Raw genomic sequence first — 14,973 nt, forward strand, 5'->3', positions numbered from 1 at the left:
TAAAACTTCTTCATTTTTATGTCATACATGTGTAAAATAGAATTTCATCAGTAGTAATGCCGAATATTGAAAATCATTATTTCCACAGATACTTGAGGCGATAAAAGAGAACAAAGTGGTTGAAAGATTGCCAACGAATAAGATAGCATCGAAGATAAAATCGTAAGTGAATTTATCTTTATTTTTTTAACTCTAACTTATTCTTGTTTATTTTATACAGTACTTTCGACTATATAAATATAATAGTTAGAATAAAACTCTGCACATATAATTGAATAGACCACTTTAACTAGAGTTATTACCGTTTATGCAAAAAAAAAAAAGGTTTTTTGAATTGATGTATAAATACACTTACCAATCTTTAATTTCAATCACAAATTTTTCGTTTACTTTCGACAGGCTTATTCAAGTAAGCTTATTCAGGAAAAGAATAACAGAAAACCACATGGCTAAAAGGATGTGAGGAAAATGGCTATTGAAATTGTTAATAAATCTTTGCCTCTTAATCAAATATATATAATAGTGTATAGTAGTGTGGGCAATACTATCTCTAACATGTTATTTCTTTCTAGAGTTCCACAGTATATCTTGTGGATGTAATGATAAAGAGAACTGTCTGTTATTGAGAGTTCTTGTGGCAATAATTAATTAAAGTTTTAAAAGCATAAATGTCAAAACTTTTATTTCTATGTCAGTTTTATTTATTGCCTCTACCTTCCTTATGTACTTGCAATACTGGACCGTAATTACATTTTTTTGGACTCCTCCCTTGCTTTGATGTGTGTATTGCATTTTGTCCGTTTAGAAGTGTATGAAGTACGTTGATAATAATAATAATAATAATAATAATAATAATAATAATAATAATAATAATAATAATAATAATAATAATAATAATAATAATAATAATAAAAGTGTATGTCTAAATGCAATACAAATGATAGAGTGAAGGAGCATATTACGGATTTAGAAAAGTGTAATTCCCAATTGAATTTGTTCAAGCCGACACACGGTAAGTTAAAAGTATAAACAAAAACTAAGAATGAAATTTTGAATAGAGGTTTTGAAACTTATTGGAACTAAAAATTCAAATGAAACTATAGAAAGAAACAAAATCTAAGAGGGAAATGACGTACTACACCCAAATATAGATCTTATCTAGATATGAATCAGCTATGTGGCAGCAAAATTTTCTAGGAGCAGGGGACATGACTTTTTTAAAGAAGCCGAAATTTTACATGCTAAAAGCATACCTAAAGTCTAGTTTCAGAATATAAAAGCATTAATAACTCACCATATATGCATACATATTATTATTCCTTTTGTATTTGAGGTTTAATGAATTTTAATGAAATATTATTGTTTCTTATAGGTGGCATCTTGTGAATGAGTTTTAATTTTACCTGGCTTGTTTAAATTAGAAATTTTTACCTCCAGTTTGTAACAGAAATTATATTTGCCTTTGTAAAATCTTTTCTCTCTCTTTTCTTTCTTTCTTTGCTTATATTTTGAAATCCACTTCAATAATACTATGAATGATGAGATATTTTCTTTTTATACATTTTCATGGTATATATATTTTAGGTGCATGTGCCTTATGCTTCTGCTTTTAATTTGAAACACATACTACGTGTTTATATATTAAATATTTTATAATCTACTTCATTAATTTTCTGTATGATTGGATATATTTTATACCTTTGCTTAATGTTTATATTCTACTTACATGTTCCTTACGCGTGTATATTCATTTTTATGTTTTCTTTATTCCTTTTGGTACACTTGTAGCTGTAATTTTGTAGTATCAATAAGCATATTTAACATTATTATTATTAGTAATATCGCTTCTCGGTCTTTGACCCCATCGGCTACTGTATTTCTAAACGATTTTCTCATTTTCTGGCAACCTGTCAACCAGAATAGCTGTCTCTTCCTCCTAGAGTGCCAAAGTGCTTTCTTCAATCTAACAACTTTTATATACTTTGACTGATTGAGATCGATAACAATGAGACAATTAGTCAGCTATTCACAGTGGTTAAGTCGTTCTGACGTGTTACAGTGTTTGTGCGGTACTAGAAGGCTCATTGGGGATAAAAAGGAGATATCCATCTTTTCCTTTCTGATTTCAATCTACAAATTAAGAAGGGTCGAAAGGTCTTCTAGTTTCTTATTTTCAGATCCTCTGGCAGGTCGAGAAGCGCATCGTTAAACCTTCACTGATTCCATTCTTGCCAGGAAAAGTTTGAATAATTTCTTTTATTTTGTCGTTTTGTTCTTTGGTCTTCTTGTTTTGTGTATAATGTAGTATATAAAGATCATCTTCATCTGGTAATTGTCTAATATATAATTTCATCAGTATATGAAAGACAAAAGACATTAAGATGTACCTTGTGTTTGAGTAAGAGTTATTTAACTTGTTCTCAACAATTTTACAATAATGAAAATTATGTTTCCATAAGTGATTGTTACAGTAATATCTGTATCCAGTAACTGAAAACTAGTGAATATTATACTCATGAGCAAGCTAGTGGTTTTTCTTGGGTAAATCAACTGATAATCAAGGCAATATACAAATGAAAGATAATTATTTATGTTTTGGTTATAAAGGATAAGTCACAGATCCTGAATCTGCACCTAATTTATTTGAACAATGTCTAAATAGAATTAGATTAGAACTATTTCATGAACTTAATGTAGTAAAGAAAGAAGTTGTTGCTTTGGGAAAAGAGACTTCTGACTTCAAATAGCTATTAATTGAGGAGCGTGTCAACAATCGAAGAACTCTAACTTCTAGTATTATTGCAGATTCAGATGCTGATATTATTCCAGATATACATAACAGAAGTCAGCATCCAATCTTAGTTGGAATAGTGTTATTAATAATGATGAAAGTTTGGTGAGTCTTCTCAAAATTGGTCTCAGTTGGTAATAAGAACTAGTAAGCAAATGCTAAATCGTCTAACTAAAATAATGGGAGAAAGATCTAATTCAAGGAAAAAATTAGGGGAACTTATATTTGGCTGTGGTTCGAATAACTCCAATTCAATCTCTAATTCAAGGCAAAAAGCATTGTTTGTAACTAGGTTTAGCCCGTCACGTGGGACTGAAGAAATTGAGAATATTGTAAAGCAGCTAAATATGACTTCAGTAACTTGCATTAAACTGAAGACAAAATATGACTCTTATTCTTCTTTTTATGTTGAAGTCAATGAACATTTTTTTCTGTTGTGAGTAATTTAGAAGTGTGGCCTATAGCACTTCCTTAGATATGTTTGGGCTGCAGCCCCTTATCAGGGAACCAACTAGAGGTAAATCTGCATTAGATCAACTAATAATAAGTAAACAATACATAGTCAGCTATTTTTTCGAATATCTTTAAGCCAGGCTTTTCTGGCCATGATGCAATAATAGGGCAAATACACACATCTCAAATATTCGCATCTTTTAATCAAAAACTATAACAAGGAGACGTTTCTCAAAAATTAATATTAATTACTTTCTACACTTGCTAACAGAAGAAAACTGCACAAAATGTATGAAATTGGTGACACGGATGGTAAATTTAACTGTTTCCTAGATACATTTCTCTTTTACTTTAATATTGCGTTTCCCAAAAAGAACTACAATAAGGTTAGGATGGGTAAACCATGGGTTACTATTGGAATTAGGACTTCTCAACTCAAACTACATGAGCTATCAAAAAAACTGAAAACTTATAAAGACGTAACGCCTCAATTTACTGAATATGTAAGATACTATAAAAAGACGTATAAAAGAATCATAAAAACGGCAAAGCTTTTATACAGTACTAATTACATCTTAGCAGCGAGAAATAAAAGTAGAGCTATATGGAAGTTAATCAACGGTATGATGCGTAAAGTAAAAACTACATGAATACAAATTAACTCTCAAGTAATATATGACCCAAATGAGATTGGTAATCATCTTAATAAATACTTCTTAACTTTAGAAACATTTAACCCTATCAAAATAGCTCATCATAAAAATGATTAGAAGCTACAGAACGGAATATCTAAATCGCCTTTTCTGAAACCCGCTACCCCGGAGGAAATCTTACAAACAATAAAAAGTTTAAAAAGTAAGTTTAAAAAGTACCAGCTATCCAGGATGGGACGAAGCGCCATCCATTGTTGTAAAGTAATGTTCTCTTCTTATTGCACACCAACTCTGTCATGTAATAAATCATTTTTTTACAGAAATTTTTCCTACGCAACTTAAGTTACCTAGAGTTATACCTGTGTACAAAAAAGGAAATGAGTTGGAGTTAAATAACTATCGTCCTTTTTCAGTTTTATCGTGCTTTTCTAAAATATTTGAGTTAGCAATGAGAGCGGGACTAAATAACTTTTTTTTTGCTTTTAAATAATATATCAACAAGTCAACATGTGTTACAATGCAACCATCACTGCAATCTTTACATGTAATTGGTATTTTTGTTGATTTATCTAAGGCGTTCGATTCTATAGACCATGGAATTATGCTAGAAAAATTGTGTTCTTATGGTATCAGAGGTGTGACATACAAGTGGATAAAGTCGTATTTGTCTGAACATAGTCAAACTGTTGGGATCTGTAAAGAGATGGCAGAATAGAAATGTTCAAATCATCTACAGTGAAAGTGACAAAAGGAGTACCACAAGGGTAAATATTAGGTCCTCTTTTGTTTGTTATATACATTAGTGGTTTAGTTAACAATTTAGGCTGTGTCAAATCAACACTATATGCTGACGATATAAATGTTCTTGTCAGTGGAGACTCAGTAGATGAAGCAGAAAGGTTCACTACAAAGACGTTAACAAAAATTATTAGTTGACTAAATGTAAATAAGCTAACTATGAATTTAGGAAAAACTAAAATTGTCAAATTTCGATTCCGGGCCAAAGAATTGAACTTATACCAATAACTTTAGACTCAGCAGGATTATGTCAATCAAAATCTGTTAAATTTCTAGGGGTATATGTTAATGAAGATTTAACATGAAATACTCATGTTGAATACATTAGTACTAAACTGAGTTCACTCCGCTTTGCATTCCGTAGACTGCAAGATAGTTTGTGCAAGGAGGCTGACAGGTCCTTATACTATAGTAAAGTTTTTTCCATAGTAAACTATGGTGTTATATTTTGGGGAAATTCAAGAATAAGTGCTAGTACATTCTGAATACAGAAAAAATATTAGAATAATGTTTAATATGCCCAAGCAATCCTCATGTAAAAGTGTTTTTAAAAAATATAAATTATTGACATTACCTGGTTTATATATATTGCACAACTATGTATGTAATCGAACACAAGGATCTGTTTACATTAGCGAATACGATTCACTCATACAATACTAGGCAGAATTGTAATATGTATACATCCAGGAGAACTATGCGAATTTTAGCAAAACTGTCTATATGTATTGTATAAAATTATATAAAAAAAACTACCGACAAAGTATAAGGACATTAACGAAATACTGTGTTACAATTATTGTTAGAAAAAAGTTACTACTCTGTTGAAACTCACCTTACTGATAATATATAGAGAGTGTATCCACATATGACAACTGTAAAGCTTAATTTTGAAATATCCTCATATTGTAAGCCATGAACAGGCAAATAAATATGAATATGAATATTAGATTTTTTTTGACAAATTACGAAATCAAGATGAACTTGCTAAAAATATTGATTTTCATGCTAAACATTGCGAGTGTTAAGATCTGGTACACTTCTGTTCACAAAAATCTACACTGCCTTACAGAGACTAAGTCCAAGCTAGTTGTATAATAAAAGTAGTACAACTTTTAGTATAATCCTCCAATCCTCACAAATTCAAACAAGGTAGCTGCCTACAGCTCGTTAAATCTTAATGCCATAGCTGTGTGGTGTGTTACGTTTAACATTATTATGTACTACGTGTATTACAGCTAGAGTTTAACATCATTACACATGTGTATTCTCCAAGTTCATTTTCCTTTCACTTCATTTCGTTTAATATTACAAATTAGAGAAAGTGTCATAATTTTTGTTTTTTCAACGAACAACATTATGGAATTGGTACTCTTTAAAAAAAATTGCCCCCCTGTGTACGTGCACAGAGTTGAACTTCCATAAATAGAGGCTTTAGGATTGTCTTTTTTCTTTTTTTTCTTTTTCTTTTTCTCTTTTTACTTCAGACTAAAGATGAAGTTCCTTTTGTATTTGATGTTTTATGAGTTTTAAGGAAAGTTTGTGGTTTATTATAGCTTACTTCTTGTGAATGAGTTGATTTTACTTGATGTATTTAAATTTGAAATTTTTAGTTCCAGTTTGTAACAGAAAGTATGTTTGTCTTTATATATATATGTATATATATATATATATATATATATATATATTAAAATCTTTGCTTTAATATTTTCTAATCTACTTCAATAATAAGATGTATTTTCGTACTTTTGCATGATGTATACATTTTACTTCTATGTGCCTTACACCTTTGCTACTTTTAGTTTGTAACAGATATTGATGTTTATATTCTTCATACATGCGCCTTACGCTTGTATATAGTTCTGTCTCATTTTCTTATTATTTTTTCCCCTTTTGGGGCACTTTTGGCTTTGATATTGTTGTGTCAATAAATGTATTCAAACATTATTATTATTATTATTATTATTATTATTATTATTAAATGATATCAACATTACTTGAGTTTTAGTGTAAACAAAATCAAAGTGAACTTTATGAACTTCTTGAACTTAAAATGAAATTGTAAATTTGAATAAAGAAAACTCTTTGTTGAGAGACCTGTTAATTGGCGAACAAGTATATATCCGTAAAATTTCAACTTCTAACCAGGACTTAGAACAAGACCTTATACTGACTCCTAACATCAATGATCAAAATCATTTCCCAAACCTAAGAGATAATGATGAAACTGAAAAAGATGAGCGACTATTCTCTAAGCAAGCTAACACCTTCACTCTAGTCCCATGTAATATCCAGAAAAAAACAAATCATTTCAAGTCAGGAAAGTTAACAACTTGCCGAACTCAGATTCTCGGAGAGAACTAAGGAAACTCACTGTTGGCTGTGGCTCAGGTAATTCAAATCTAGTATCTAAATCAAGAAAAAAGCACTGTTTGTGACAAGATCTAACTCTTTAGTAGCTAGTGAAGAAGTTGAAGAAATCGTTAAGGAACTCAGTGTGAAAGAAGTGATTAGCATCAGATTGAAAACTAAACATAATTCTTTACTCTTCTTTTCATATAGAGGTGAACGAATCAGATTTCTCCCAAATTAACGATCCTCAAGTGTAACCTGCAGGTATGCAGGTATTATCATTGGACCTTTCTATGGTAAATTGCGGAATTATGGCGAAGTTAAGAATCATAATTCTCCTATTAGGCATGATGAACCTAAGCCTTAAAATTTGGTATCAAAATGTTAGTGGACTAAGAACTGAGAATCGTGATTTTTTCTCTTCAGTTTCTGACTGTGAATATGATATAATTGTGGTAACAAGCATAGGCGGCGATTAGGGGGGCAAGAGGGGGCAGTTGCCCACACTTTTTTGAAGTGGCGCCCTAATTTATATAATTTCAATTGGAAATGTAAACAGGGTGTCCACACAATTTGGAGAAAAGATCTCTGACTTTTCCCTGACTTTCTATGACGAAAGTTCCAGATTTCTCTGACCCCTGAATAACTTAAAAATATAGAAAAAAGAAACTCCCGCCTACACACTCCACATAGTTGGCCTTGTTCTCCTCTGCTTTTGTTTCTTTCTTTTTTCAATTTTCTTTCCAAAGGAATGTAAATTTACAAACATATGCATTAGGCCGATAATTGATTAGGCCTACATATTACACAAAATGTAAAGTTAAAACGAAAGTGTGCACAGAGTATTTATACAGAGTACTTAAGATATGAAAAAAATACACATTATATGCTTACACATTATAATACCAATTACATAGCATTATAATATTGTCTATAGTAATAAACAGTACATACATGATTTTACAGATTATTAAAACACACACACACACATTATGTAACATATACTTTTGCTGGTGCAGTTGTTGAATGCAACCCGATTAAATTTGTTTTCATGCTTTCTCGCATAGTTTTCTTCTCATTGATCTGAATATTCTTCTTATTGTCTCCGCAGTTTAATTTTCTTTTCTTCTTCCTCCAACTCCTTTAGTTGTTGCTGAATCTTCCGTTTCTCTCTCCTTTTCTCGTCTCCAACATTTATTTATATTTTCTTTTCCAAATACACCTGATATTGTCTCATTGAACTTCTCACTGAATTTATCTCTTGTAATTTACCTCTTGTAATTATTAATCCTGATGATCCACCTATTCTCATCACAGAATCATATATGATCCGTTGAGCCATCAGAGATTCTTCTTGTAAGTTGTCAACAATGAGAATTTTATTTATTGTGAAACCACTTTCAAAAAATGCGTTTCCGTGAAAGAAGATAAAACACAATTTCATAATTGACCATAAGTCAACGAAGTTATTCCCATTTCTTAAGACTAAGTAAAAAACTCATCAAGTCCAATACCATCTCTATCATTGGCTATGAACTCATTCGAGTGTTCCTTAAATTCTTCAGTCTGAGCTTTCACTATGAGCTGGAGATACTATTTATTCGCGTTCTCAGCCACTTGTCCAGATATCCTCTTGGCATCATGCAATTCTTCTAGAACAGCGCCTACCCTTTTGAGCAAATATGCCAGGATGCAGTTAGATATGTGTTTTTCGCAGAAAATTAGTTTCAACAACTATATCAGAGAACATTGCCTCCCTCAATATCATCATTGAGAACACCACATTTTGCATCCAGTAACAGTAAAGAAATCAACCCTATTTCATAAATTCAGTAATTAAACAATGGACCTAAATTAAGTTTTCCCTGACTTTCCCTGACAAATCTGCCATTTCCCTGATTTCATCTGATACATTTTTACTTCCCTGACCTTTCCCTGACTTTCACTTATTTTCCAGAATGTGGACACCCTGGTAAAGGTTTTGTATGTATTACTGTTTCATAGAAAAAAAAAATGGTGCATTATGATATTTGCCGTTGCGCGAGTAGGTATTGGTTATTTAGCTTCCCGTGGAGTTAAGAAAGCTACAGGAATTGCGTTTTAATTCCAATTCAAAGAAATTAATATTGCAATTGCATATTTCTTTAAATGTCATAGCATATGCTTGCAGCACTTACTGTATTTCATGTTCTAAGAGTAAAAACATTCATTTAATGGCATGTGTGGAATTAAAAGCATACGTTGTTCATTAATTCCCAGTTTCAGTATAACTTCTGCAAAATAAGCGTCATTATTCATTACTATGATTAATATTATCCCTTCTATTTATTTGCTTTGCAAATTTATTAATTAATCTCATCACACAACTTTCCAGACAGAATTTTAAGATTTTCATGAGCAAGAACTCAAATCTCTTCTTACACTTTCATTGTTTAAGAGTATAAAGGGCTAGTACCTATCTGTATATCTCTTATGAATTTACTTAATAAAATAGAAATACGATATACGGCATTTTAAGTGAAAAAAGATAGTATCCTATTAGTTATACAACCTTTCATCAAACAGTGTTAGAAACAATCAGGAAATTTAACATTGATATACAATTGTTCAGATCATGTCTTGCTCCCCCACTTTTAACGTCCAACCGCCGCCACTGGTATCAGGAACGTGGTTGTCCGATATTCATAAAGACTACGATTATTTTCCAGATACTTATATCTGTTTTAGAGCCGACAGATTATATTATGAAGAGTCATGTCAAAGAGGTGGTGGATCTCTGATAGCAATAAGGATAAACTTTATGGTGAATCACAGGCCTGATCTTGAACTTATAAGCGAATGTGTGTGGATTGAACTAAAAGGTAATTCTGTAAAGAATCTTTTAATATCGTGTGTTTATCTTCAACCAACCTTTTCCCCTGTGAATTTTGAAAACTACCTGAAGCACATTTCTAGTAGGTTGAATCTGATACACTGATATTCAGTGACTTCAATATATCTAAAATTGATTGGATAAATAATAAACAGCTTCCAGGAATACATTATTACTCTAAATTGAAGTTTTTTTTTTTTTAAATACTAACCTGTGTGTTGAACCTTCTGTCTCCGCTTTTTGATCTTGTTTTCACCAATGCTACGTCAATGTCAAGAAAAACTAATCAGTACATGATGCATCCTGATTCTTTTCATCATCCGATTGAAACCATTGTGTTTTTGCCTAAGGGTTGTAAAGTGAGTAAGTCCTCTGAACATTTTTAATTTGTTAGAGATTATTATTATGCATTATATCAACAACTAGCAATACTGATTGGTATAATATTTTGCTAAAACCAGATATAAATGAAGCAGTTTTGGATCTTGAAAAGATAATTGTATCAGCTACGGAAAAAAAAATTCCGAAATCTAGGCCTAGAACATATAAATATCCTTGTTGGTACTCCAAAGAATCTGTTTCATTATTAAAAGTTAAGAATTTAGCACATAAAAGGTATAAAATTACATCAAATTATGAAGACTATTTATTATTTGTCAATTACTGTAAAGCTTTTAAGACTGAAGTAAAAAATGACAAACGTATTTACTATATTAAAATGGAAAATCAACCTGGGAAATTTTGAAGATATATATCTAAGGGTAACAACAAAGTTACATTTGGAATTGTTATAAATAATTCTTTGATTACTGACTGCAGTTGGCAAATTTAGTTGTAGAGTACTTTGCATCAGTTTATCAGATATTTCCAACTACTAATAATATAAATAATTATTTAACATCATCAGAAACTTTTTGTGAGAGGAAATTACCTTTTATTACAACTAAAAATGTAAGAGATGCTATTAAATTCTTAAAGACTAAATCTGCATCTGGCATAGATGGAATACCTGTTTTCAATATAAAAGGAGTTTCTGAGGTAATTTCACCAGTGTTAGCATCTTTGTTTAATTGGAGAATGGCTAGATTCATATTTAGGTAACAGGAAATTTAGAGTTAGGTATAATGGTTATACTTCTTTCATTTATAATATAGCATCTGATGTACCTCAAGGTTCCAATCTTAGTCCCTTGCTGTTTTTATTATATATAAATGACCTACCTGAAAACTTAACGTGTAAATATTTGATGCATGCTGATGACATAAAAATCTTTAATGAAATCAATACTGTTTATGATCAAGTTACGTTGCAAGAAAATTTTGAAACATTAGTTAAATGGTCAAAAAATAATTTTCTGCCTTTGAATATTGCTAAAACCCAAGGTATAACTTTCAAGGAAAACTGATCTTTTCTTTTATAATTACACAATTGGTAATCAGGGAATTGAATTTGTAACTTATGTTAAAGATTTAGGGATAATATTAGACAACAAATTATTATTCCAAAATTATTTACAGGTAATCATCTAAGGCCAGAAAACACTTAGCAATGTTAAAATGGCTTTGCCGTAATTTTTCAAATATTAATACTTGTAAAATTCTATACATTTGTAACGTGCGTTCTCATTTGGAGTATGGCACGGTAATTTGGAACAGTGAAGCCAAGTACTTTGTAAATATTCATACTTACATAGAATATATTCAGAATAACTTACTAGCCTGGTTATGATGGAAGTTCAAAGATTTCAAAAATATGAGCTTGTCTTGTATATCTAAAGAACTCCACCTGATATCTTTAACTAAGAGGCGTTATATTTTCGATCAGAAATTTTTTCATAATATTCTTCATGGTGTTTTTTTTTTTTTTTTTTTAATTAATGGTTTATTTTACATAAAAACTCCTTACCGTAACATTAGAAATTTTGTTCCTTTTGTTTCGAATGTTTCTACTTTAAAATGTTCTATTTATAAAACTATAGATACTGCAAACAAATGTTACTCTCTTCTAGATATTTTGCAGACTAACTTTGCTGAAGTCCGTTCACAACTTATTAAATTTCTAAAGGACCTATAATGCTTACTTAATTAACTTAGTAAGGTGTCATATGAAAGGTTTTCTTTAAGTTTAATTAAGTTGCTGTTTATTAATCTATCTTTTATTTTCCTATCATCTTTTATTTTCTTCTATGCTTAGGTTCTTTTTTCTTTGGATACTGCACTTTCTTTTTTTATCTTAGTTACGAGTTTTTATTTACATGTCATGTGTAATATTTTACATTTTTGTATGTTCATTTTATTTTTGTTATTATTATTAGAATCTTATGAATGAGAATACTTTACTTGATGTGTTCAACGTAGAAATATTTATTTTCAATTTGTAATAGCACCTACATATTGTCTTTCAGAATATGTATACTGTGAACAATGATTTATTTTATATTTTATACGGTATACCTATTTTATATGGTATACTTATTCTATATGCATGTTAGTTATGCTTATATCTTTCAGTATTGTTATTTTTTTATTTCTTAGTTTGTAATAGATGCTGCATGTTTTTATGTTATCTTTTTTGAACCAATGTTTTATCAATTTCACCTATTTTTGTTTGATCAGTTGTATGTTGTTAATTCTATTTGCATGCGCCCTATGCTTGTAAAACCCCCTTTTTTTCTTTGGGGCACTTGTGGCTGTAATGCTGTTTGTTCCCAATAAACATACATTTCATATTATTATTATTGTTATTATATTTTCAATATGTGATTTTATTGGAATAAGGTTTTCACAGTGTGTAAAATTAGAATCAGAGGTTGTTGAAAATGTATCTATAAATCACTCATAAGGTAAAAACATTGTCTATGATTGTTCATTTGTTTAACTTTGCGTCTATATGGGTATAAATGAATAAAAAAACTCGAAGAAAATATCAAATTTAGACACTGTTATGCAATAGCATAGTAATATATTCGCTATTGTGTTTATTCAGTTAAGCAAATAAGAGTAATGAAGTGTATGATTAATCATATTCCACTAATTATTACATTTATTATTTTCATAATTATTTAAGTGTTGATATGATATAAAATATTTCTTTTTTTAAATAATTTTCTTTCATATTCTGTTATAAACATTATTCGTTTGGTGTAAATATTAAAAACATTTAGTAAACAGGCTACAATTTTGCTTTTCTGGTTACATCCCTGCATGAAGGCTTATTAATAGTTTCAGTAATTACTTTCCTCCGCATCCCCTTAACCATGTCACGTTATCTATATTACATTTAATACAACAAAATCACGATGTTGACAAAAAAGTATATCCAACTAGTCTATAAATTGTATTTCTTTTTATTTATTAAACAGATGCCTGGAGATAAAGAACCAAATTTTAGGAGTTAACCTAGAGACAGCATCACCAATAGATGTTTTGAAACTAGCAAGGAGATCAATGGGAATAAAAACCAGTTCGTCGTGAAAAAGATTGGTTGATTAACCGAAGAGATGATGTCAACCTGATTTAATAGGATAATTAGTATCATAGCAAAATGATCTTTTTTTCTGTCTATGAAATATTCCAAATGTTGCTTGTGAAATGAGATTATTGTCTTTATTATATTATTAAGATCTAAGAAATTGCAGATATTCTTATATTAAAGAGGTTAAAAAGATACTATAAAACTGAAAGCACTTTGCACAAGAATGAAATCTCTGAAGAAGATAAGTCTTCAAATAAAACAACGAAAATTTGAAAACAGATAGAGCATTGTTATCTGTTTAACATAAATTCCTTAAAATGTAAATTTTGTGTGACTTGGTGGGAGGAAGGAAATTGTTCTTTTGCAAATAATTTTGTGGTTTCTGTTCAAAACACTTATGATTGTAATTTCCATCTTTTGCTGTTGATCGTTACTATCAAGTTACAGTTTTTAAAATTTTCGTCTATAGCATTTTTCTGTGACCTCTGTTCCTATATTAAGTGAGTTGTCTTCAACATGTTCCATGAACATAGTTCTCTATGACCATATATACTGCATTTTCCCACATTTTCTATATGAGTGTTCAATACACACAACTGAAATTGACATAAATAATATTTAAAGAAAATACAATTTTGAAAGAAGGGAAGTATTAAAATCAATTACTTGTATTTGTTATTTGTTTCCTGATAAAGTATGTTTCATTTATAATTTTCAAAGTCTCAAATCGGTAATTTAACAGACAAAAGGTACAGACATGAATGAAGTGTATTAGTGCAATATTCTTTATTTCATTTCATCTGTTCAATGTATTGTAACATGAATTAAATATGCACTTACATTTATTAGTGTTTTTCTAATGAAGTTACTTTTTTCAATAACTTTTCATTGAATGAGCAGATTTAGGGTAGTTTTCTTCAACTTAATGTGGCTTGATTTAGAGAAAAAAACTATGATAGATCAATTTTCTAAAAAAGTTATTCATGAGAGAAATTTCATTTTTAAAAAATCACTTATGGATGTCACCAATGATCATGTTAAAACGAAACTAGTTGCTCACCTATCTTTAAGCTCCATTTTTCCTGCCCATAGATGGAATTCAGATCATATAAATCTACTCGTATTATCTTTGCCTCTTTGAAATCTATATAAAGGTCCGAAAGTTAAAGATCACACGATTATGAATAAGAGAAAAGTAGATAGCTACTCTTTTTCTGAACATAACTGTAAAATTATTGATTGTTTATACATATATTAAATAAATAATCAACAGAAAACCATGTTTTGTATTTTTGCATTGTTTCTTTTTTATAGGTTAATATTTGTTAGAGATAAAAACAAAAAACAAGGTGGAGGGTGTGAAGAACTTTAAATGACTTATAAGTTTACGTTAGCAAACACAGTGCATTCATAGTAAGATTATATTGTCCATAATGCTGCGGAAGGACTTTTTTCTGTCAGTACAAACTATGTTTTCAGGGGAATGAAACAGAACCAAATTATTTGTATGTTGGGACGGCAGTGGCTCAGTGGTTCACTTCGGACGCATGGGGTCCCTGGTTCGATCCCAGTTCCCGTCA

At 30.1% G+C, this 14,973-nt stretch overlaps 1 protein-coding gene across 1 annotated transcript in view; it reads left to right on the plus strand.

Annotated features, from left to right (window-relative positions):
* Window positions 1-14,651, plus strand: part of LOC145673178 (mutS protein homolog 5-like) — a 76,611-nt gene extending 61,960 nt beyond the window's left edge. The window contains exons 20-21 of the mRNA XM_081742636.1: window positions 89-162; window positions 13,281-14,651. Of these exons, the coding sequence (XP_081598762.1) occupies window positions 89-162; window positions 13,281-13,392 (186 nt within the window). The 3' untranslated portion in view covers window positions 13,393-14,651. The remainder of the gene's footprint in view (window positions 1-88; window positions 163-13,280) is intronic.
* Window positions 14,652-14,973: the final 322 nt, after the last annotated feature.

The sequence above is a fragment of the Thermobia domestica genome, chromosome 16 (assembly GCF_964235325.1).
Source record: "Thermobia domestica chromosome 16, izTheDome1.hap1.1, whole genome shotgun sequence".
Lineage (NCBI taxonomy): Eukaryota > Metazoa > Arthropoda > Insecta > Zygentoma > Lepismatidae > Thermobia > Thermobia domestica.